Source organism: Nannobrachium achirus (genome assembly GCF_963921795.1).
Source record: "Nannobrachium achirus genome assembly, chromosome: 13".
NCBI classification, from domain to species: Eukaryota; Metazoa; Chordata; class Actinopteri; order Myctophiformes; family Myctophidae; genus Nannobrachium; species Nannobrachium achirus.
In genome coordinates, this window is record NC_137833.1 from 62,308,271 (window position 1) to 62,332,439 (window position 24,169).

At 41.4% G+C, this 24,169-nt stretch overlaps 2 protein-coding genes across 2 annotated transcripts; one reads left to right on the forward strand and one right to left on the reverse strand.

Moving 5' to 3' along the window:
• Positions 1 to 442: 442 nt before the first annotated feature.
• LOC308297038 (uncharacterized protein) lies at positions 443 to 3,720 on the forward strand. The gene is made up of 2 exons (XM_080740418.1): positions 443 to 819; positions 2,700 to 3,720. Exons 1-2 carry the CDS (start codon positions 717 to 719, stop codon positions 3,620 to 3,622), a joined length of 1,026 nt encoding a protein of 341 aa, XP_080596544.1. The 5' UTR covers positions 443 to 716; the 3' UTR covers positions 3,623 to 3,720.
• Positions 3,721 to 10,145: 6,425 nt separating this feature from the next.
• prorsd1 (prolyl-tRNA synthetase domain containing 1) lies at positions 10,146 to 23,629 on the reverse strand. Its single transcript, XM_080739777.1, has 4 exons — positions 23,525 to 23,629; positions 22,541 to 22,666; positions 12,482 to 12,571; positions 10,146 to 11,051 (listed from the first exon to the last, which is right to left on the reverse strand). Exons 1-4 carry the CDS (start codon positions 23,609 to 23,611, stop codon positions 10,842 to 10,844), a joined length of 513 nt encoding a protein of 170 aa, XP_080595903.1. The 5' UTR covers positions 23,612 to 23,629; the 3' UTR covers positions 10,146 to 10,841.
• Between the last annotated feature and the right edge of the window lie 540 nt (positions 23,630 to 24,169).

Sequence of the window (24,169 nt, forward strand, 5' to 3'; positions counted from 1 at the left end):
TCCTGGTTAAATGGTAAATGGTAAATGGTGCATTTATATAGCGCTTTTAATCCAAAGCGCTTTACATAGATTGTGCATTACATTCACCCATTCACACACACATTCATACACCGGTGGCGGAGGAAGCCATGCAAGGCACCAACCTACTCACCGGAGGCAATTAGGGGTTCAGAGTCTTGCCCAAGGACCCTTCGACATTAACACAGGGGGAGCCCGGATTCGAACTGGGAACCCTTCGGGATTTATACCCTTCGTGCTCTAATACCAGTTTCTCTACCCCTGAGCTATGCCGCCCCATGGTTCCATGTATGTTGTTGAATCATAGACTGTAAAAAAATATGGATGGTGGAAAATAAATCAATGTTATTGGAAGAAATGGTACCATCTTGAATGCTATTGGCTGCCAACGGTCACGTGCAACCACAGGGATGTCGCAAGATTTCCGGTTACTACGCTTCTAGCGTAACTTCTGTAGCGCAAAGAAGGTTTTGTCCTGGAGTTGTTACAGCAGTATGTACACAAGGCATTGTTGTATAAATGAATAAATAAATAAATAGCAGCTGCGTAAGCTTCGAGAATAGCGCACGTTATCTTCTCATTCATACAACTGGATTCTAGCGATCAACCGACTAACTAGATTATATTCTTTTGCTCCTATCCACAGTTCATCCAGGAAGCAGAGCAGAGGACTGCAGCTCACTGACCTCAGGAGAGAGATGTCGTCCAGCATCTGTTCAGCTGCTGCGTCAGAGGAGGAACAGTCACAGATTTACCAGCGAGCCATGCTGAAGCAGCCTGTGATAAAGTTACACAGAATAGGTGTGTGCATGTGTTTGTCCCTGGACTCTTTGCTTTGGGGAAATCTTGCTTTTGCGAACGCCCATCATTTCGACCGGAGGGTTAGCGACTCACTCCACGGAGGTTAGGGTGAGGGTTAGAGTCGGGTGTCGAAAAGATGACATGTATAACAGCGACACGCTCCCCTTTGCTTTCACCTTCTATAGAAAGCGGATGTACAGAAATGAACATCCGCGCTGCCCGCGACGCGAACAATGAAATCTCATTAAAATACATTTGTTTCAACGAGACCGTCCTGGCGTAGCCTACCACGAGCGACAATGTGTCGTGAAGCGACGTCGTCCGCCACTCCTTTTTTCGCTCGTAGAGTCTATTTGAGCCTAGTCTCGTGTAGCCAGGCTTACTCATCATGGAATAGAAAAGCCTGGTGACAATATGAAGCAGGGACAGTTCTAGGAGGTGGGGCAGAATTTTCCCGGAAGTTGTCTTTTTTTCACAGTGCGGTGTTCCTGCAAACTTATTCCCAGCTGAAAAAAAAATCTGGTCTACGTCTCCTCCTCCTTCGGTTGTGCTCGCGAATAAACAATATACAAACCAAAACATTCATTCAGGCATGTTACACCTATTAAGAGCGAGTTAAGAGCTACAATCATTTTTTTCCCCTTTCGTTGGGGAATGTAAACAGACCCGCACCGCATGACGTAACTTCCGTTAAACGCAGCACTTCCGCTAGAAATCTTGGAACCAAGTGGAAGTCATATTGTGCCCAGGGTGATTTGAGCCAGGTTTCGCGGCCATGTCCTGCCTCCAAACACGTTTTATTGGTTGAGATCGGCAGTGTTGTTTTTGACAGCAAATTTTTATTTAGTTTTAGTCATAATTTAGTCACCTGAAAAGTTTTAGTTTTAGTCTAATTTTAGTCGTCTAAATAAAGATTTAAGGCGACTAAATCTACAACTGATTTAGTCGACTAAAATGTATTTTGGCGGGCCTTGATGGCATCGTAATGACTGATTTTACACTTGGTTGTGTGCTGAAAATAGCAGATCTACAAGCTCACAACGCGTTGCGAGTTTGTAGATCGGCTATTTTCAAACATAAAATGACTCTTCTCCACTAGTCCCTCTAACGTTTTAGTCTAGCTTTTATTTTGTTGACAAAATTGTCAATATATTTAGTCTTAGTTGTAGTCATCACAGCTTAGTTTTTATTTCGTTTTTATTTCGTTTTTGTCAGTAAAAACAGCCGACAAACATTTTTTGTCATAGTTTTAGTTGACGACATCAACACCGGAGATCGGTCTCCCCAGAGGCAGCTGCCTGTAGAGATGGACTCCAGTACTTGAGTACAGATACTACTGGTCAAAACTCAAAATGTACTCCGCTACAAGTAAAAGTAGCTCAGTCAAAATGTTACTCAAGTAAGAGTAAAAATGTACTTGCTTTTAAGTAAGTCTTTTAAATATTCAAGAGTACATGCTTTTAAGTAAGAGTACCTGTCTTAGTTTTCACTTCAATTAATTACTTATTCATTACTTAATTTATAATGAGCTTGTAACTCTCTTTACTGCATGCATTGATGTGCTTGCTTGTATAACACTACTTAAATACAGTACTCAAATAGATGTACTCCGTCACTGTCCACCACTGCGCTGCCTGCCACTGGTACAAGCTACGTCACTACGCAGTGGCCGACGGTCCAAATGAGGATAGTATTTCACAGAACAATGTGTCGCGCCGCTGGGACTGCGGATGAGCTGTAACGCAGTAATGCTTCCTCCCAGCGCTAAATCAACTGTAGATATATAGATAAGTCTTCATGGAGAACATGAATCTTGGTGATAAAACAGCTTGTACGTTATTTTTCTTTTTAAATATTTTTTTCCATTTACTCCATCCCAGATGTCTTTCCTGCCCAACTCAAACATATCTACAGCATAAATAGACATCTCAAACATCACCAGAAAAGTCATAGTGGAGAGGAACCGTATCACTGTGACCAGTGTGGGTACAGGTCCAAGCGACGTGACAGTCTCGAAACTCACCGGAGAACCCACACTGGAGAGAAACCGTTTCACTGTGACCAGTGTGGGACCGGGTTCAGCCGAAGCGGCCACCTCAAACTCCACCAGATGATTCACACGGGAGAGAAGCCCTATCACTGTAACCAGTGTGGGAAACGGTTCGGACAGAGAGTTCATCTGAAACATCATCAGAGAGTTCACACGGGAGAGAAACCCTACGCCTGCGACCAGTGTGGGAAAACGTTCAACCGGAGCGGATCTCTGAAAGGGCACCAGATGCTGCATACAGGAGAGAAACGCTACACCTGTGACCAGTGTGGGATAAGCTTCCGCCACACATGTCATCTCAAACTTCACCAGAGAATTCATACAGGAGAGAAACTCTACAAATGTGACCAGTGTGGGAAACAGTTCAGCAGGAACGGTCATCTCAAAAGCCACGAGAAAACTCATACAGGAGAGAAGCCCTATGCCTGTGAGCAGTGTGGGAAACAGTTCAGATTTAAATGTACTCTAAAAACACACCAGACGTTAATTCATACAGGAGAGAAACCCTACGCCTGTGACCAGTGTGGGAGCAGGTTCAGCCTGAAGGATTCTCTAAAAATACACCAGAGAATTCATACAGGAGAGAAACCCTACAGCTGTGACCAGTGTGGGAAACAGTTCATAAATAGCAGTAGTTTCATAATTCACCGGAGATTGCATACAGGAGAGAAACCCTACAGCTGTGACCAGTGTGGGAAACGGTATAGGCAGAGCAGTCATCTCAAAAGTCATCTCAAAAGAATTCATAGATGAGAGTAGCTACCACTGACAGTTGGATGTTTCGGGTAAAAAGCGTCTTTGTAAAGTCTTGCCTCAAAAAACATCACATTGTAAAAATACTTTGGGCAATGTAGTGGCGCACACACACAAGTTAACCATGGGAATGACATGACCATATAATGATGATGAAACTCTGGTCGTTAAGGTAGTTGTGGAAAAGCAGTGTAAAGTAACTAAGTACTGTACATAAGTAGAAGTTTGAGTGTTTTTATTTTTTTAACTGACTTTTTATTTTTCAATACTTTTACTCCACTACATCTCAGAGGCAATTATCTTACCTTTACACCACTGCGATTATTTGGAAACTTTATGTAATTAAAGATTTTAGTTCCTATTACAAAACATACATTCACCAATTAATGTGTATTTAGGCTATTTGAAAACAGCCAACCTAAGTAATGTAGCTTATTACAATGTATGTATTTTAATTTTATTTTTTTCTGGCTGTAAGGGGTACAATGTCAATCTCAAATCGAGGTTCTGCTAGTCAATGCAAAAGCCATTTCATTATTGATTAAGTTTCATAGTTTCTACCCAATGAATGACAGGAGATGTGATGGCTCACCTGCCTGATTATTATGTTCATCTGTTGTATAACATGTACTACATATTGTATTTAGCTGTTTTTAAACTGAATTAAACATAACATGTATTACAGAGGGCTTCCTTTAGATTGACCCAGGTTCGAATCCCAATGTGGGTTTTCTTATTATTGTTATTATGATTATTTCAGAGTAGGCCTATGTTCCGATAAATGGTATACGATAGACGCTAGTGGGAGGTTGAGCTTAGGCAAAAATAACTTGACACAGCCATTATTGTATAAACCGCTGGCAACCAAAGTGAGTAAACCCCGAAGTGAAAATGATCAAATTGGGCCCAATTGTCAATATTTTGTGAGGCCACCATTACTTTCCAGCACTGCCTTAACCCTCTTGGGCATGGAGTTCACCAGAGCTTCACAGGTTGCCACTGGAACCCTCTTCCACTCCTCCATGATGACATCACAGAGCTGGTGGATGTTAGAGACCTTGCCCACTTCCACCTTCCATTTGAGGATGCCAACACAGATGCTCTATAGGGTTTAGATCTGGAGACTTGCTTGGCCGGTCCATCACCTTTACTCATAGCTTCTTTAGCACAGAGCTGGTGGATGCTAGTGAGCATTGCTGCCATTACTGTCACTGAGTTATTGTTTATCTATCGCTTCCCATTCCCAAGATGCGCCGCAAACTTTCATGGGCAGATGTGTCTTATGGGGGCTGGTAGTGTTACTGTAAATAGTAATAAAGACGGCTCATCGGCTCATTGTGTCTAAAAAGACATGTTTAACCACTTGTTTGCATGCCCCCACCCACTGAAATCAAAATCCACTGAATTCAAAATCGCTAAAATGGCTAAAACGATAGAATGCAGTAAATGGAAAATGTTTGAACCCTCATCTTTTCTTTTCTCTAATTACAATCTAAAACAGGGATCTTCAACGTTCTCAGGCCAGGGAACCCCAAACCAATGGTGGAGATGGAGCAGGGACCCCCTACCTTGTAGGGTGGGGGTATTGTGATATGTATGTATAAAATTGTGTTTCGTGTGCTTTAAACAGATGAAAGACAATCCAACCAAGGTCGCCACAACCTCTCATATGTTTGGCCGGTTCATGAACCCTGGCTTGGCATCGGACAGAGCTAGAGCCCTCCGTAGCGCTGCCAGGCACGCCAGCCCTAGCATCGATACTTAGTGCAGTGTTTCTCAGCCTGCATGGGCACACTTTTCATGTCCCAAGAATCCATGGGCACACCAACATAATACGGGGGTGTAAATCTCGTCGCTGTCGGGAAGAAACCTTGTATCTCCAAGTTTCAAATGTGTACGTTTCTTCGCAAAGTAAAGCCCTGCTTCATCATACAAGGCTGTCGCACAACAGTAGTGAAAACAGCAGATCTACAAGCACACAACGCCTCGCACCGCAAGGAATTGTGTGCTTGTAGATCGGCTGTTTTCACTAGTTTAAATCATTTTTAAAATGATAAATACAATACTGGCTTTCAAGCTATTTCAAGGGGCACACTTGACCCTTCTCAGGGGCACACCAAAGGTCCCCAGGCACAGTGGTTGAAAAACACTGACTTAGTGGACATCGAGACATCAAGACGCAAGGAAGGCAAATTGCACTTGGGTGGAAAATGTCGCCTTTTTGCTGGGTGCCCTGTGAAAGTCACGACCGGATCTGATCATGTCTACAGTCAGCCATTCAAAAGGGCCGCCAGAACACTAGCTCCACATGATCTGGCACACTCTCTGTGCAAAGGTCAAAAGACACCCAAATGTTTGAGTTGTGCTTATTTTTCTACTTGGCTACTATACTGTAAAATATATATTTTTGTGCATTTGTGCCTACAAGCTCACAATATAAAAGACACCCAAAATGTTGACACAAGTTATGTAAGAGTAGCCTATTTGTGCAACAGTGACAAATAAAGACCCTGACTAAATGTGTTATTACTTCATATACGGTCAAATGTTAAACTTATCTGACTGCAAGCCCCCAAAACTCCTCGCCATCTCTGCTAATCACTATGATGTCATTCAGGCAGTATATAATCATTTCAAGGGGAGGTGCATGTGACTGAATGGAGGCTAATCACTCTGCCATTCAGGTGGCATAGAAGTATGCATAATCTAATATCTTTTTTTACAACTACTACCTTACTTGTGCATTCAGGGCTTGTTACCATTATCCCAAGCAGTGCACACATTTGCCAATTTGAAGATCCCTGATGTCATTGATATATCATGGCCCATGTCTGTGTGGCTGGTTCAGATAGGGATCTCCATGTATGGGCATAACATATATTGTATGTATATGGATACATATTATTATTGATAAAGGATAAAAAGTCCATGGTCATTCTCAGAAAAAAAGCCCATATATGGAGATTTCTGATGTCATCAATGCCAGGCCGAAAACGTTAATATTAAGTCCATGTTATGTATATGGATATATATTAATAAAGGATAAAAATGGCAGCAAAATGGCCCAAATATGGAGATCCAAAGGCATCAAACCCAGTCCTTAACTCGCCAAGGCCCTGCTTGGCTTTTCCATTTAACATATGTTTTATGCCCATATATGGAGATCCCTGTCCCAATGTTATCAATATTAAGGACATATCTGGGAATGCCCACATTTGGTAATGCCCATATATGGGCATGTTTTTAACATTGTTGACTATCATGCAGGGGTCTCCATATATGAGTAACTGGTCCACTATACATAATTGGCCAGATGGCCAAGAATTGGCGTGACCTCGTATCGCCCTGAGGCGTCTTACTAGTTTCCCATTGCTGGCATTCCTCCAAAAACAGTTGTTTTTAATTATAGAGAATCTCATTCAAGATGACTTCCAAACTATATTACTCACTGTAAACTTAATGAACACAATAAAATATGTATCTGTAAACATTATAGGTTAGAATAATAAGCAACTTGGTACCACACATTCTGTTATTACCCAACTTATTTGTTGATACAAACCCAAACACAATCTATTGATTGATCATCCAATTAAACATGCTTTATTGACTTTCAAGTGGGCCTGCTGACCCACTGTCAGGGTTCTCACACAGTAGTACAGGTATTTCACCCAATTTCCAGGCCTAGGGCAATCATAAGCAGGGGCGTCACAAGGGGGGGAAGTGGGACTGAGTTACTAAGGCCCAAGGTGGATGAGGGGCATTAATTATCTTATATTTTAGCTATTGAAAAATAGCAGATCAAGCTCACAGTGCGGCACGAGTGCTGCGCTGCGAGCTTGTCGATCTGCTAAATCGATCTGCTAAATCTTTGAATAAATGTATTTTTTAAGCGAACAAGCGTATTTTTTAAGCGAACCAGTGTTCTATCAATGGCCAAAGATGGATTCCAGAGACGGTGTCACGTGACAAAAAAAGAACACATCTACAGCTAACAACGTACCACAATGCAAAGATAGAAAAAGCTAGATACCTCATCTGCCGCTGCATTTCATTGGAGCCAGGGACATGCTGGGCTGATTCAGCTTTGCGAAGAAATTTACACATTTAAAACTTGGAGATACGAGGTTTCTGCCCGACAGTGACGATTTACTTTGTTGGCCGCCCAGCCCCCAAAATGGAACGAAGGCCGACATTTTATTTAAATTTAAATGGCCTGCCTGGAATGAACCGGCCGTTCGGGAGTTGTCCGACTTTTCCCAATGGCCAGCACGTCCCTGATTGGAGCGACGTGTAACAACTGGACATTCCTACATTTTGTTTTTTGTCTCCACCAGCCGAAGGCATGGGGGAGAGGATGTCGTCACACGTCGGTCTCTTATCTTCTAATCAATATAAAGGACTGCCCATATATGGGCATGTTTTGGCTTGTTGGCTTATTCTCTGCCAAACTGTGCACACACACTCCCTGGATGCCAATTCAGAACCTCCGCCCCACATCTTTGACATGGGCCTTTTATAGCGCCACCATGAGGCTGATTTTTGTCAAACAATTCTTTGGATTCAACAATTCAACAATTCTACAGATTTTGCCCAAAAATCACACATCGGTACACAGTATCTCTAGTCATGTGATCAACACGGATCTGTCCGATTTTCCATATTCCCTCCTGATTGGCTAAGATTGGCTTCCAAAGTGTGGAATGATATGATATGATATAGTACTTTATTGTCAGTTCACACTGAAATTTGTCTTGCGACACAGCAGGTCATGTATGCGACACATAACATATATACACACATTTAACACATGTAACAAAAAAAGACAAGACTGGTTTACATACATAAGGATAATATAGACAAGAGCAGTGTCCACCGCCAAGCCTACCTATGGCCAAGCTCCTGATTAAGCCTTAAAGTCGACTGATGGACAAAGGACCTTTTCAGTTTGACCTTTTTGTATGCTGGAACTTCGTATCTCCTTCCTGAAGGCAGCAATCTATATTCTCTATGCAACACATGGCTACTATTAGAGGTAATATTTCTTGCCAACCTTAGAATGCTGTTATCATACGTATTCGTATATAGCCTCTGAAGTGGTTGTCCAACTATCTTTGAACAAATGTTCAGTTGTTGCAGCAGTTGTGACTTTAGGGCTGCAGACAAGCATCCATACCAGGTGGTACTACAGTACTGGAGAACACTCATAATGACAGACGTGAAAAACATAAGAAGAATCTGTCTACTAGCACCAAATGATCTTAAACGGCGAAGGAAGTAGATTCTTTGCTTTGTTTTCTTACACACAGATTCAATCTGATCTTTCCATGACAAAAGATGGTCTATTACTACTCCGAGGTACGTATACGAGCATACCTGGTTGATCTGTTCACCATGAATAGTAATGGGAGATCTGTGTGTATCTGGTGGTGCACCAGATACATTTTTGGATATTACTCCTTCAGATTTTATCCAAAAATCAAACAAATCAGTACACAGAAATCAGTACGCAGTATCTCTATATATTATGGGATCAAGACCGATCCTTCTGATATTTCAAGTTCCATTCTAATTGGCTAATTGGCTTCCAAAGTTTGCAGGATTGCTCTGTTTTTGAACAAAATACCTCAAATCATCAACGCAGCTTGCGATTAGTGTGAAATTTGCCACACATATTCCCACTAGGTCAAGGAACAAATGCTACCCTTTTAGACTTTAGCAAAACACATTTTTGGAACACAATCTGACTCAAATCATGCATGCAGCATCTGGTTGCCATGAAAGGTCTAAGATTGGCGAAGAACACATGCCACGCTTTTTACATTGGCCTATTATAGCACCACCAGGACACCTGGCCTGGTGGAGACCTGTGCTCGGGAGAGCACTGCTTCTAGTTTAATTGTCATTCTATAAAATCAAAATCTGTAGGAGTACTGTCCAAAAATGTGTTTTACTCAAACCCGCCTCCTGGTGGCGCTGTAACAGGGCCAGACACTCAGACAGACACCAAAGGTGTGTAACCCCCCCGCCCCCCGCCCGCCGCACACACACAACACACACATTTTGGCAAAGCTCTGCAACGGCCACACACACACACACACACACACACACACACACACACACACACACACACACACACACACACACACACACACACACACACACACACACACACACACACACACACACACACACACACAGAGAGAGAGAGCTGGTCATAAATGTTGCCTCATGCTAGATACAGAATTAGATATGCCTCATGCTTGATGCAGATCAGATACTGTACACGATAAAAATGCTAATATACAGTATACGATTTGTGAAAGTGACAAACGGGCTTCGCAGTTATGTCAATTGCTCCAGCCACCGTGGAGATACAGTCGGACAGACAGACAGACACTCAGACAGACAGACATTCGGAGAATTATATGACATAAAAAATAAATAAAAACACATTGGCAAACTTTTCTTTTTCATGACTTAAAAACCAAATCGAAAGAGTTGGTTCAGTAATTTAATGAGGTAATAAAAGAAACGTCCATGAATTAGAACACAAATGTTCAAGTCGTAGTGAAAATAGCAGATCTACAAGCTCACAATGTGGCGCGCAAAGCGACGCGTTGTGAGCTTGTTTTCACTAGTTTGGGTCCCGGTGCGAACGTCATATTTCTCCTCAGGGTCTCGAGCTAAAAAGTGTGGGAACCACTGCTTGAGGACTCCTCATTAAAAGAACGGGTACACATTATTGTGTATCATTGTTTTATGCTTTAACTACGGTGCCGCGCTGCGAGCTTGTAGATCTGCTATTTTTTTTAAATTGTGAAAATTTGAATTTTGATCCGATTCAATAAGTCTTTTGACTCCTTCTAAGGTTTTTTGAGAAAAAAAAAATGTTTCTACGTCAGCAATCTGGCCAGCCATCGTCAAAGAAAGGGTCCTTTTCACTTCAACTGGAGCTCAGTTAGTCTAGACTATGTCAGTGGTTCTCAAACCCCAAAATGATATGTATTTGGCCACGGACCCCCATCTCAAAATATCTAGTTCCAGGGACCACCCAGAAGCAAAATTTGAGTTACAAACGTTCGCTTTGAAAATACATATCAAAGATTTGCACACATTTTCACGACTTTTTCAAAAATAGCAGATCTACAAGCTGCGAGCTTGTAGATCTGCTATTTTTCACTGGTTAAAGCGTTCAATAATCCTAGGCCTAAATGGGTTAAAAGTCCTGCAGGACGGGCTCGTGTCCCGTGTCCCTCAGGAACTTGAGCAGGTCGTTGGGGGTCAGTCCCATGGTGGCGCTGTTGGTCATGGGGTGGAAGAAGACCCTCTCGTGTCCCCCGCTGACCAGGTCACTGTCCAGGACACACGTCACACCCTGCTCCTTGTCCCAGAGCAGAGAGAGCGCTGTGGCACAGCCCTGGCCCACCTGGAACACATGCAGGAAACAAACACACGCCTTTTCAAGACACCCAAAATAATCATTTTAACTGGGGAAGTGGGGACCCCCCCATCCCGACGAGCGGCATTACGTTTTGTACAACACGGTTCTATTGTGAAAATAGCAGATCTACATGCTCACAACGCCTCGCGTTGCGAGGCGTTGTGAGCATGTAGATCAGCTATTTTCACAATTTCTGCCTCTAATACTTGACAATTTGGCCAATGTTGTCATTCTAGAGGTATTAAAAAGACCTTAAATTGTCAATTTAGAAATGTGCATATAGCCTTTATACACCAAATCTCTTAACCGGAAATAACAGTTCTACAAACTCAAAATTCCTCCCACAGCTTGTAGATCTGATCTTTTCTGCGAGTCTTCCCCAGACAGACGATATTCACGTTATAGACCAATTATTTGTTTACAAACATTGAGACTGAATGCACAGCTGACTGTATCATGTAATCAATTCCCAACAGATCCCCAAACCTGTTGCTTTGGGGAGCACTGGTTATTCAACGTCCTCTTTTGTGCTAGTGAGGTGCGCCCATGGGTGCGCCCTTATCGAGACATATATACTTCATTGCGCAACGGTATTCCGCGTCTGATATACAAACTCACATTGTGTCACCAATACAACCCTTCTGAGCTTGGAGGTCTGCGCGCGACACCGTGGCAGGACGGAGCATAAATTAGGCTTCATGGACTGCAGCTGGGCGAGCAGTAGACGCTCTGTGATCAAGAGGAGCGCTCCCTCTTTTCTGATGACGGTGAATGGAGGTGGGGTTTGAAGGACAACTGTTTTGAATCGCTATTATTTTTTACAATCAACAGAAACTAAGGATTATATATTTCAAGAGTGAGAATTTACAGTAAAGATCCTAAGCATTCTTCCTACACACTGGGAGAAAAACGGCATCTGAAAGTTTGATGGAATGCATTTTTAAACAGGAGTGCCATCCATTGCATCCTATGAACGGTGGGGTTCATTTTGTGCCGACCCGCGTGCACATACTGGTTTATATCAATGTGACGTGGACCATTAAGGCATCAATTATCCCATTGAATAGGGCTGTTACCACCGTTCTCATCCCATAGCTACAGTATGGTCCAGTAGGTCTGGTAGGCTGTTATCAGCCTTAAATCATGTGCTGTCATGTGCTGTCATGTGACCTGTCCAAGTCCCATTTAAAAAAAAAAACTTCCTGGCCAGGAATATCATAGTTTTGGCCCAGAAGTTCTTCTCGCACCCCTAGTGGCTAAAAAAGAACTTCTGGGAACTCAGATTAAGGTTCAAGTAAATGTAAAGAAACAACGAAAAAAGTATCCTATCACACAAAGATTTTGCGGCTCTCCCTGTACCAACTCTGAGGACCTCCTAGGGGTCCCGGACCCCCTGTTGAAGAACCCATTTTCACCTTGAGTTTTTCCAACATGGTCGCCTCGTCAGCAAAGCGCAGGTTTCCACTGCCCACGCCCAGCTTCTTGGCCAACTCGTTAAGATTCACCTGGACATAGAAACACAGTAGATACATCAGTTATCACCAGCTCGTTAACCATTTAGAACGGGTAAACATTATTGTGTATCATTATTTTATGCTTTATTTATTTTTTTAAATCGTGAAAATTAGAATTTTGACCCAATTCTATAAGTGTCTTTTGAATCCTTCTAAGATTTTTTGGAAAACCTATGTTTCTATGTCAGCAATCTGGCCAGCCATCATCAAAGAAAAGGTCCTTTTCACTTAACTGGAGCTCAGTTAGTCTGTTCTTGAGAGACTGTATGTCAGTGGTTCTCAAACCTTTTCATGTGAAGGACCCCCAACATGATATGTATTTGGCCACGGACCCCCATCTCAAAATATCTAGTTCCAGCGACCCCCCAGAAGCAAAATTTGAGTTACAAACGTTCGCTTTGAAAATACATATATTCAAAGATTTGCACACATTTTCACGACTTTTTCAAAAATAGCAGGCACTCGGTGCCGCGCTGTGAGCTTGTATATCTGCTATTTTTCACTGGTTAAAGCATTCAATAATTCTAGGCCTAAATGGGTTTACCTGGACATAGAAAAATAGTATATAGATCAGTAAGCTATTACACAGATTGATTGAAGGCTCGATTCTGATTGGCCAATCACCGAATTCAGTGGAGTGTTATTTTTGAATAATGAAGCTGAACTCAATAATAGTCTAATAAAATGTACTTTTTTATAAATAAAGGAAAATTTGTTTCATAATTATATACTGTAAGTATATAACAGTATGATTGGAAAACCAGTCAGGTTTAAAAATGTGCACAGGTTAGACCCTGTTTGGTCACCCAACTCTTCGGGGTGAGGGAATGGATTCTCAAATGAGCGGGGCCAGACCCAAATCCGCAAAGGGCATTTTTATTTCTTTGCTGTAGGGGGAACGGCGTTCCCACACTTCTCTCACCCCCCCAAAACAATTTTGGGAGTAAAAATGCTTTTTATTTTACATCTAAAAACAACACATTTGTAACAACTGCATAATATTATATCTATATCATCCCCCGGTTCCACGGAAGTAATTCTCTATGGAGAATAACATTGGGCCATCTTAAATCGTCTTATATAAGCATTGTGGTCCAAAAATAAACAAACAGTCTTTGCGATATTGTCGGCGAGGTGGCTCTGTATGGTTTATGATAGTCATTCACTCATAAGTAATAAAGTCTGTTTCTAGTGAAAATGTAACTAATTTGGCGACAGTAACATTAGCGTTTTTTCACCATCAGTTGACTCTTCATATCCATATGAGTCAAACCGCTGAGATCATTTGTTTATAATTGGAACACAGTTCTTATATGACACTATATGAAAAAGGTCTATGGGAATTCACAATGGGGGAAGAAAACCGCGAACCAGGTAAGATGTGTAAATTACGTCACACTTCACTACTCTATTGGTCGTGAACTCGTGATGTCAATGCACAGCTACAGTGAATGCTTTTATGTTTTGAGGACTACATAGAATGTATGAAGAGGCGTTCCACGCGCACTTATGCCACTATTTAACTGTAATATGCTCATCCCATGCAGCCTGGCAGAATGCGAGCGCGACTTTAGTTTGATGAACCTAATAATAACATCACTCCGTTCGTGACTGCATACAGAACGTGTGTTGGCTCTAATGTTCATCAGACAGCATGGACCTCCGCTCCGCTCTCAGCCTGTAAGGACTTGGTTGCGAGTAGGGCATTCACCAAATATTTGAATATTCAAATATCAAAGTCACTATTCAACGTTGTTCACCAAAGTCGAATATTTTCTTTTTTTTAATATATAGTTTATAAAACTATTTGTTTCTAAGGCTAGATAGGAAGTTATAAGAAAGAGTTGTCAATGCCCGTGGTGGATGAATTTGTTAATGCTCTATACCAGGGGTTCTCAAACCTTTTCAGGCAGTGACCCCCAAAATAAACATATTTGAACTGGGGACTGTTGGGTTAAAACCATTTTAATATCTATCTATACTATAATTTTGCGAATGTCTGAGTGAGTGAGTGAGTGAGTGAGTGAGTGAGTGAGTGACTGTCTGTCTGTCTGTCTGTCTGTCTGTCTGTCTGTCTGTCTGTCTGTCTGTCTGTCTGTCTGTCTGTCTGTCTGTCTGTCTGTCTGTCTGTCTGTCTGAAACAGCGTTTCTCCTCAGTGGCTGGAGCAATTGATCTGAAATCGCATCACCATTAGCATATGAACACACCTGACATAACTGTGAAGCCCGTTTGTCACTTTCACAAATCATATGCTGTATATTAGCATTTTTATGGTGTATCTACTATCTATTCTGCATCTAGCTTGAGGCACATCTATTCTGCATCCAGCATGAGGCAACATGTTTAACCAGCTCTCTCTGTGTGTGTGTGTGTGTGTGTGTGTGTGTGTGTGTGTGTGTGTGTGTGTGTGTGTGTGTGCAGGCAGGCAGGCAGGCGGGTGGGCGGGCGGGCGGGGGGGGGGGGGGGGGGGGGGGGGGTTGGAACACAGTATCTCTGTAGCCATTAAACAAAACGGGTATTTCTTACATTGATGCTCCTACATATTATCATGCAAGCACCAGTTAAAGTTACTTTCCATCCCTCATCCCATAACCCACACACTGCACATCATTTCGGAGCTCATATCTTTGAACGGGTAAGGGCTAGTTATATTTAAAACACCAACTTCAGTGTTACAAGTGACAAGGTTATTTTGTTTTGATCTGATAACTAATGCACGAGATGAGAATGTCTCCACTGCAGGATGTTAATCAGGTCATATTGCCCAGGACAGGATAACGAATTGGATAATGCCATATCTGGCCTTGTCCTTCTGCTACTGGGCCCAGGACAAGGAAAACATCTGATATCTTGTTATGTTTAACTGTCCAATGAATGCTTGTCCAATGAATCTATTTTCCAGCAAGAGCCGTTGGCCGCCGCGTCCACGTCCATGGACGCGGCCATGGACGCGTCCATGGACGCGGCCGCGAAAAAAACGTCCGTGGACGCGAGGCCGCGTCCACGGACGCAAACGGCCGGCCGTCCCGGCCGTGGACGCGGCCGTGGACGCAGACGGCCGGGGACGCGGCCGTGGACGCGGCCGTGGACGAGGCCGCGGCCGTGGACGCAAACGGCCGGCCGTGGACGCAAACGGCCGGCCGTGGACGAGGCCGCGAAAAAAAGGCAGCGAAAAAGAAAAAAAAAGGTGGCTATTGTATGTATTTTTTGATGGAGATTTCAAATATGACCTTCTTTTTTGCATAGGACAACTCTAACCTGCATCAATTGGTATTTTATAATTGCCAATTGTACCCCATCCATCTAAAAAACAAATTGGATGTCTATTGTATGTATTTTTTGATGGAGAATTCAAATATTAATTTCTTTTTGGGATAGGACAACTCTAACCTGCATCAATTGGTATTTTATAATTGCCAATTGTACCCTATCCATCTCAAAAACAAATTGGATGTCTATTGTATGTATTTTTTGATGGGGAATTCAAATGTTACCTTCTTTTTTAGATATGACAACTCTGCATCAATTGGTATTTTATAATTGCCAATTGTACCCTATCCATCTCAAAAACAAATTGGATGTCTATTGTATGTATTTTTTGATGGGGAATTCAAATGTTACCTTCTTTTTTAGATATGACAACTCTAACCTAAATCAATTGGTGCATCAACCTACTTACTATCTATCTATCTATCTATCTATCTGTCTGTCTGTCTGTCTGTCTATCTATCTATCTATCTATCTATCTATCTATCTATCTATCTATCTATCTATCTATCTATCTATACTTCACCTTTAGTCCAGAAGAGAGTTCAGCCTCAGGAACTTGCACACATGGAACTGTGTCATGACTGTGTCATGGAGCTAAAACAGAGCTATGTTAAATACTCACAATGACTCTGATGGACCAATCAGGGTGGTGGTGGGGGGAGGGATCAACAATAGACAGAAACTGGATAATGCTTTGTTAACTGTCCCACCTAAGTCCCTGCTAGTCTGAACAAACATCACCTTCCCTCTCATAACACTACTACTACTACATTTATATAAAGCTGCTCTTGCATTTGAATTCAAGTCTGACACAAGTTAAGGTTAACTTAGGTAGTATTTCATTTTGCTGGCTTTTAGGGTCTGTGTGAGTGTGTAGGCTCACAAATTATTATAATTGTCATTAAGTGACTCTGAGATCTATCCATCCATCCATCCATCCATCCATCTATTTATTTTTACTTACTGTTTACATTTTCTATAAATATTTATTTCTATATAAAACTCAGTTGTGTGGAGTTATTGTGTGCCCTTTCTTGTTGCTAAAGAGTCCATTTGTTCACTAGACATTAAGTCAAGGTTACTATTTTGAGTTGAAGCTAAGTGTTTTATTGCTTTGTGGTTTAACATGATTTAAAAGGCAAATTCATTGTTATGGTTACTTTAGAAGACTGCTTTTGCATTCATGAGTTAAGAGAGCCAAGCTAATTCAAAGAGTTAGGTTAAAGGAACACAAAACATGACCTAACTCACAGCTGCCATTGGACAGACAGTTACAACATACTCTTATCTTTCACAGAACAGACAATTATCATTTATTTGATCTATTTGAGACTATGTAGCTGCTCTAGGGGAAATAGAGCATTATATCAGCCTATTCAATTGATAATGACCAATGGGTGCCAGTTTCTAAGTAGTTAAAGCATATTAACATAACAATATATGTGGCCTAGACATGGATATTGCCCAATCAACTCGTAATCTACAGAAATGTCCACCACATCACACAGTATAAAACCTAGTAGGCTTAGTGGATTACCTATGTTAAATCATGTCAGGTTAGTTTGGTTCAAGGTTCAAGTATAATAATTTATGAGCCAAAAATGTGCACAAATGTACAATCACATCTAGGCTAGAATGATAACATAAAGTCCTGACTACTCCTTGTTATTGTGGTCCTAAATACTACAATGATTAGTTTGGATGCATTGCTTCTATCATGTCCAATTAAAAATAAATACATTACATATACAGAAATCTGCCTTCTCCTGTATTGTATTAGTGACATTCATTATAAATAGTAAAATAACAGGACAGAGCAAAAAAGGCCTCTGCAAAAAAGGCCTCTGCAACTAACCTAACCTAACACACACTATGTGTTAATGTTGATCAATATAATAATGTAAAAATACAAAGTTAAGTAGACCTAAGTAAGAAATAGTAAATACATTGTAATAATACATTGAAGGGGAAATGTAGGAAAACAAATGCAACTCAGCATTGAATTTATGGCAAACATTTTGCTACTCAACCCTTTCCAAATAATATACAATTAAGAAGTGGGATGTTCCACTTAGTAAGAGAAAGAATTAATGACATATATTTTTTTTAAAAGCTAGAAGACTCACCTATTATAGTAACCATGTGAATTGCTAATAATGTTATGGGTCAGATGTGTAAAGATCTATCACATTGTATTGTTCTTTTCAGACTCAACAATAATAATGATGATGTTACTTAAATGCTGATCAATGTGTGAATCTGGCTCTTATCAGGTGTGTGTGTTTTCTCTCCCTGTCCTGTGCTGTCCTCAGTTAAACCAAGACAGTACTGTTGTGACCAATGTGGAAAAAGCCTTCAGCTCAATTTATTATCTCAAAGTAGACCAGAGAATTCATACCGGAGTGAAGCCATTCAGCTGTGAACAATGTGGGAAGTATTTTGCTCGTCTGGACAATTAAAAGATCATAAGCGTTCACATACTGGAGAGAATACATGAACGAATTCACACAGGAGAGAAACCGTACAGCTGTGTCCAATGTGGGGAAAAGTTCAGTTTAACGGCTGCTCTGAAAGTACACCAGAGATTTCACACCGAAGAAAAGCCTTACTGCTGTGAACACTGTGGCAAACGTTTCACTGTAAAATCTAGCCTCGTACAACACAAGAAGATTCACACTTGAGAGAGACCTTACTGCTGTCACCAATGTGGGAAAAGGTTCACTCTGAAGACGGCTCTGAAAAGACACCTGAAAATCCACACTGGTGAGAAGCCATATACTGCTGTGTCCAGTGTGAGAAAAGGTTCAGTGATATTCATCATCTCAAAGCACACCAGAAAAATCACACTGGAAAGAAACCTTATTGCTGTGACCAGTGTGGAAAGAGCTTTCCTAGACTGGAACATATCAAAATACACCAACAAATTCACACCGGAGAGAAACCTTATATCTGTAACCAATGTGGGGAAAACTCTGTCAGGTACATGTCTACCGTTAGAGGCCACTGGCATGAGTGCCTTTTTAGCTCTGTTGGGGCTTGGTGAATGTACTCTGTTGTTGTTTTTTTAATTATTATCTTTGTAATGTATGGTCTTCTTACCCTGTGGGCCTTGAGCCTGTAATAAAGTATTGCTGTGCAGTGTGAGTGTCTGATTGCATGTGATCAGATAAAGACACAACAGAGGCCTTTTTTGCTCTGTCCTGTTATTTTACTATTTATAATGAATGTCACTAATACAATACAGGAGAAGGCAGATTTCTGTATGTATGTAATGTATTTATTTTTAATTGGACATGATAGAAGCAATGCATCCAAACTAATCATTGTAGTATTTAGGACCACAATAACAAGGAGTAGTCAGGACTTTATGTTATCATTCTAGCCTAGATGTGATTGTACATTTGTGCTGTTTACATTTTTGTCTCATAAATTATTATACTTGAATCTTGAACCAAACTAACCTGACATGATTTAACATAGGTAATCCACTAAGCCTACTAGGTTTTATACTGTGTGATGTGGTGGACATTTCTGTAGATTACGAGTTGATTGGGCAATGTCCATGTCTAGGCCACATATATTGTTATGTTAATATGCTTTAACTACTTAGAAACTGGCACCCATTGGTCATTATCAATTGAATAGGCTGATATAATGCTCTATTTCCCCTAGAGCAGCTACATAGTCTCAAATAGATCAAATAAATGATAATTGTCTGTTCTGTGAAAGATAAGAGTATGTTGTAACTGTCTGTCCAATGGCAGCTGTGAGTTAGGTCATGTTTTGTGTTCCTTTAACCTAACTCTTTGAATTAGCTTGGCTCTCTTAACTCATGAATGCAAAAGCAGTCTTCTAAAGTAACCATAACAATGAATTTGCCTTTTAAATCATGTTAAACCACAAAGCAATAAAACACTTAGCTTCAACTCAAAATAGTAACCTTGACTTAATGTCTAGTGAACAAATGGACTCTTTAGCAACAAGAAAAGGCACACAATAACTCCACACAACTGAGTTGTATATAGAAATAAATATTTATAGAAAATGTAAACAGTAAGTATAAATAAATGGATGGATGGATGGATGGATGGATGGATGGATGGATGGATGGATGGATGGATGGATAGATCTCAGAGTCACTTAATGACAATTATAATAATTTGTGAGCCTACACACTCACACAGACCCTAAAAGCCAGCAAAATGAAATACTACCTAAGTTAACCTTAACTTGTGTCAGACTTGAATTCAAATGCAAGAGCAGCTTTATATAAATGTAGTAGTAGTAGTGTTATGAGAGGGAAGGTGATGTTTGTTCAGACTAGCAGGGACTTAGGTGGGACAGTTAACAAAGCATTATCCAGTTTCTGTCTATTGTTGATCCCTCCCCCCACCACCACCCTGATTGGTCCATCAGAGTCATTGTGAGTATTTAACATGGCTCTGTTTTAGCTCCATGACACAGTCATGACACAGTTCCATGTGTGCAAGTTCCTGAGGCTGAACTCTCTTCTGGACTAAAGGTGAAGTATAAATAAATAGATGGATAGATAGATGGATAGATGGATAGATAGATAGATAGATAGATAGATAGATAGATAGATAGATAGATAGATAGTAAGTAGGTTGATGCACCAATTGATGCAGGTCAGAGTTGTCATATCTAAAAAAGAAGGTAACATTTGAATTCCCCATCAAAAAATACATACAATAGACATCCAATTTGTTTTTGAGATGGATAGGGTACAATTGGCAATTATAAAATACCAATTGATGCAGGTTAGAGTTGTCCTATCCCAAAAAGAAGGTAATATTTGAATTCTCCATCAAAAAATACATACAATAGACATCCAATTTGTTTTTTAGATGGATAGGGTACAATTGGCAATTATAAAATACCAATTGATGCAGGTTAGAGTTGTCCTATGCAAAAAAGAAGGTCATATTTGAATTCTCCATCAAAAAATACATACAATAGACACCTTTTTTTTTCTTTTTCGCTGCCTTTTTTTCGCTACCTCGTCCATGGACCCGTCCACGGCCGGCCGTTTGCGTCCACGGCCGGCCGTTTGCGTCCACGGCCGCGGCCTCGTCCACGGCCGCGTCCACGGCCGCGTCCCCGGCCGTCTGCGTCCACGGTCGCGTCCACGGCCGGGACGGCCGGCCGTTTGCGTCCGTGGACGCGGCCTCGCGTCCACGGACGTTTTTTTCGCGGCCGCGTCCATGGACGCGTCCACGGTCGCGTCCATGGACGTGGACGCGGCGGCCAGCGGCTGTCTCTCCTATTTTCCCTGTACCTACTGAAGTATATTTGTGAACTGATGTTACATTGTATTCAGATTCAGATTGAGAAAGAAAAAGAGACACATGTGTATTGTACTGTACTGGACATCTATTTTGTATGCTCATTGATTTAATATACAGTAAGAGAAAAACCGGACTTACACTGTGTGGTCTCATTTATTGTGTGGGAGTGAATTCAATCATTTTGGGGGAAACTGTCTATTCATATGGAATATAATAATAATCCTTCCATCAGGGACCCCCACTAGGGTTGGGTATCGTCGGCGATACTTTTAATGGTATCGATTCACTGACTCGATACTATCGAGTATCGGTTCACGTAAAAACGAACGATACCTTGTTTCGATACTTTTATGCACCCCTTGTCCGTCGCATCTGTAACAGTTGGGCTACTGAAAGTTTAATGACTGCTTTAGTAGGCTACACTCGTTACTGTGAAAATAGCTGAGAATAGCCTATAATGTTTATTATTATGATAATGATCCAACGTCTATAAAATAGCCCATAGAAAAAGGCAAATAATAATTATGATAATAATAATAAATAATAAGTATCGAAAATGGTATCGAAAAAGGTATTGTATCGATTCCCAGGTATAGAAAAAGGTATCGTATCGATTAAAAGGTGAACGATACCCATCCCTAACCCCCACCCTGACAAGCACTTGGAATTGTAGGTATTACATTTAATGTGACTCGGTTCTGCAGATAAATTATTGCACCCTTGTAAATTAGGCTACTTTTAGCCTATGGATACAATTAGACACACAACCCCACCAAAAATGTCACGTGCACGCGCATTGACACGCACACACATGTGTGCGTCCCCCCACTTCCAAATTTAGAACTACAACACTGGTAACCTCTATACTCTGAGCACCACTGTTACCTGTCTGTCATGACTGTAACATACAGGGGCGTCAATTGGGTATGGCAGGGGTATGCAGCTGCCATACTCTGGGTCCAGGGGGAAAATAAAAGTTACTTTTAAATATAAATCCATGAATGTCTCTTTGTCTATCTGTGCTGGTTATTATGTTGTAAATTACAGTAAAATAACTACAAATGCAAAATTTAACAAAATGGTCACTTTAACAAGGTATTATAATTATATTCTCCACACTTGTATTCCCCCTATCTTGACAAGATGGTATATTCCCAGGTTCCACAGGTCAGCTGCACAGGTGCAATGCATTATTGTTAATCGTGGCACGTTTACTAACATGCCAAGCTTATCTGCACTTGAACAAGGTGTTCATGCCTGTAACTAAGGTATGGCAACATGGCTGGTGTCACCATGTAGCCATACCTTAGCTTTTTCTGAACTGACACCACTGATACCTGTCTGTCATGACTGTAACCTCTATACTCTGACCACCACTGTTACCTGTCTGTCATGGCGGGCTGACACCAGGTACAGGCCTTTCTTCTTCTTGTCTTTCAAGAAGAGGTTCTTGGTCACGGCCCCGTTTAATTCCTGCAGGTGGGGCATCATCTCCTCTACCGTAAACACCTGGTGGGGGGAGAGAGAGAATGAAAATGAGGTGTTGGTATACCGTTGCTGTCAAGCTCACAACACCTCGCGATGTGACGTGTTGTGAGCTTGTAGATTGTTTATTTCCACTATCAATGTTCTTTTTTTAAAAGTATGTCAGTAATTTCTTTGTATATTTAGGTTATGTGGCATATCTGCCATTTGAAACAAGCCAAATAGAAATGTAACACAATTAAATCTTAATTGTAAAAAAATAAAAATAAGATTGTTTATATTTATTTCAAAGCAACATCAAATTGTGTGGCTCTTTGCAAAGCCACTGCTGTGGTGTGGGCAGGAAGCGAGGTAAGCGTAAGCAGCACCCTCTAGCGATGACTGGGAGTCACTGCAGGTGTAGCCTACACGTGTCAGTTTGTAAACACACTGCAGTCACATATAAATATAACCAGTGGGTCTGCGTGACGATTTTTGTGGCACCACAGCAATTATTGACAGTCTCACAGGTGCTCCCAAATATATTTTTAGGTTGCACAGACAAAATTTCAGGTGCATTTGCGACCAAAACGGTCGCAATGTTGAGCCCTGCTGAGGAATTAGGGTAATTATTATCGGGTGAGTACACAAGTTGCGCGGCAATGCGCGCAACCAGTTTATTGCCGCACAGATTATCATCTCAATTCCGCGCAATAGGAGTGGTCTATGGCTGTGTATTGTGTAATATTACACAAAGTGTTTCATAGTAACATCACAGACATTCTAGGGCTAAGTGCTAACTTGACACCAAAACGCTCTGCTCTACTACAAGTTGTAGATTTGTTATTTTCTGGAAGCGACGCCGTGGCAGCACAGAGGACATGAAAGAGCTTTCATGTTTACCGCTGGGTGTTCCACGCAGGTGGTCTTAATGTCCAAACTGTCCAGATGTTTCTGCAGCTCCACGCGCAGCTCTGACTGATCCGCCATGTTGGATCACCGTGTTCCACTGGAGACCAAGGCTGGCTGAAGAAGGAAAGGACACATGCAGTTGGAAAGCTATATGCCTATATAGTTTGGAATATTGTTTAATTTTTACTTAGTTTTGATGTTTATATTTTAATATTTTTTAACATGCGTATGTTGTGGAAAAGGCTATTTTATAATTGTTTTTTAGGGTTAGGGTTAGGGTTAGTTTAATGTATTGTAATGAGGGGTAAAAGGGCCACTATACTCAAAAAGCTCTGAAAGAAAAACAGACAATCTGTAAGCTCACAACACGTCCCAGACAGTACGCGTTGCGTGAGCTTATAGATTGGCTATTTTTGCCACAGTAAAAGAATAAATCAGCCTGACCGTCTGCCCTAACCTCGCCTTACCAGGCTTTCTGGGGGAAAGGCTGGTGATCATTAACAATGGGCGGGTTGGGGGCACGGTGGCGCAGTGGTTAGCGCTTCGCCTCACAGCTAGAAAGTCTTGGGTTCGATTCCCGCTGGGGGACGCTGTGGGCACTGGGGGCGTGTTCCTCCCTCCGCATAATCAGCGCCC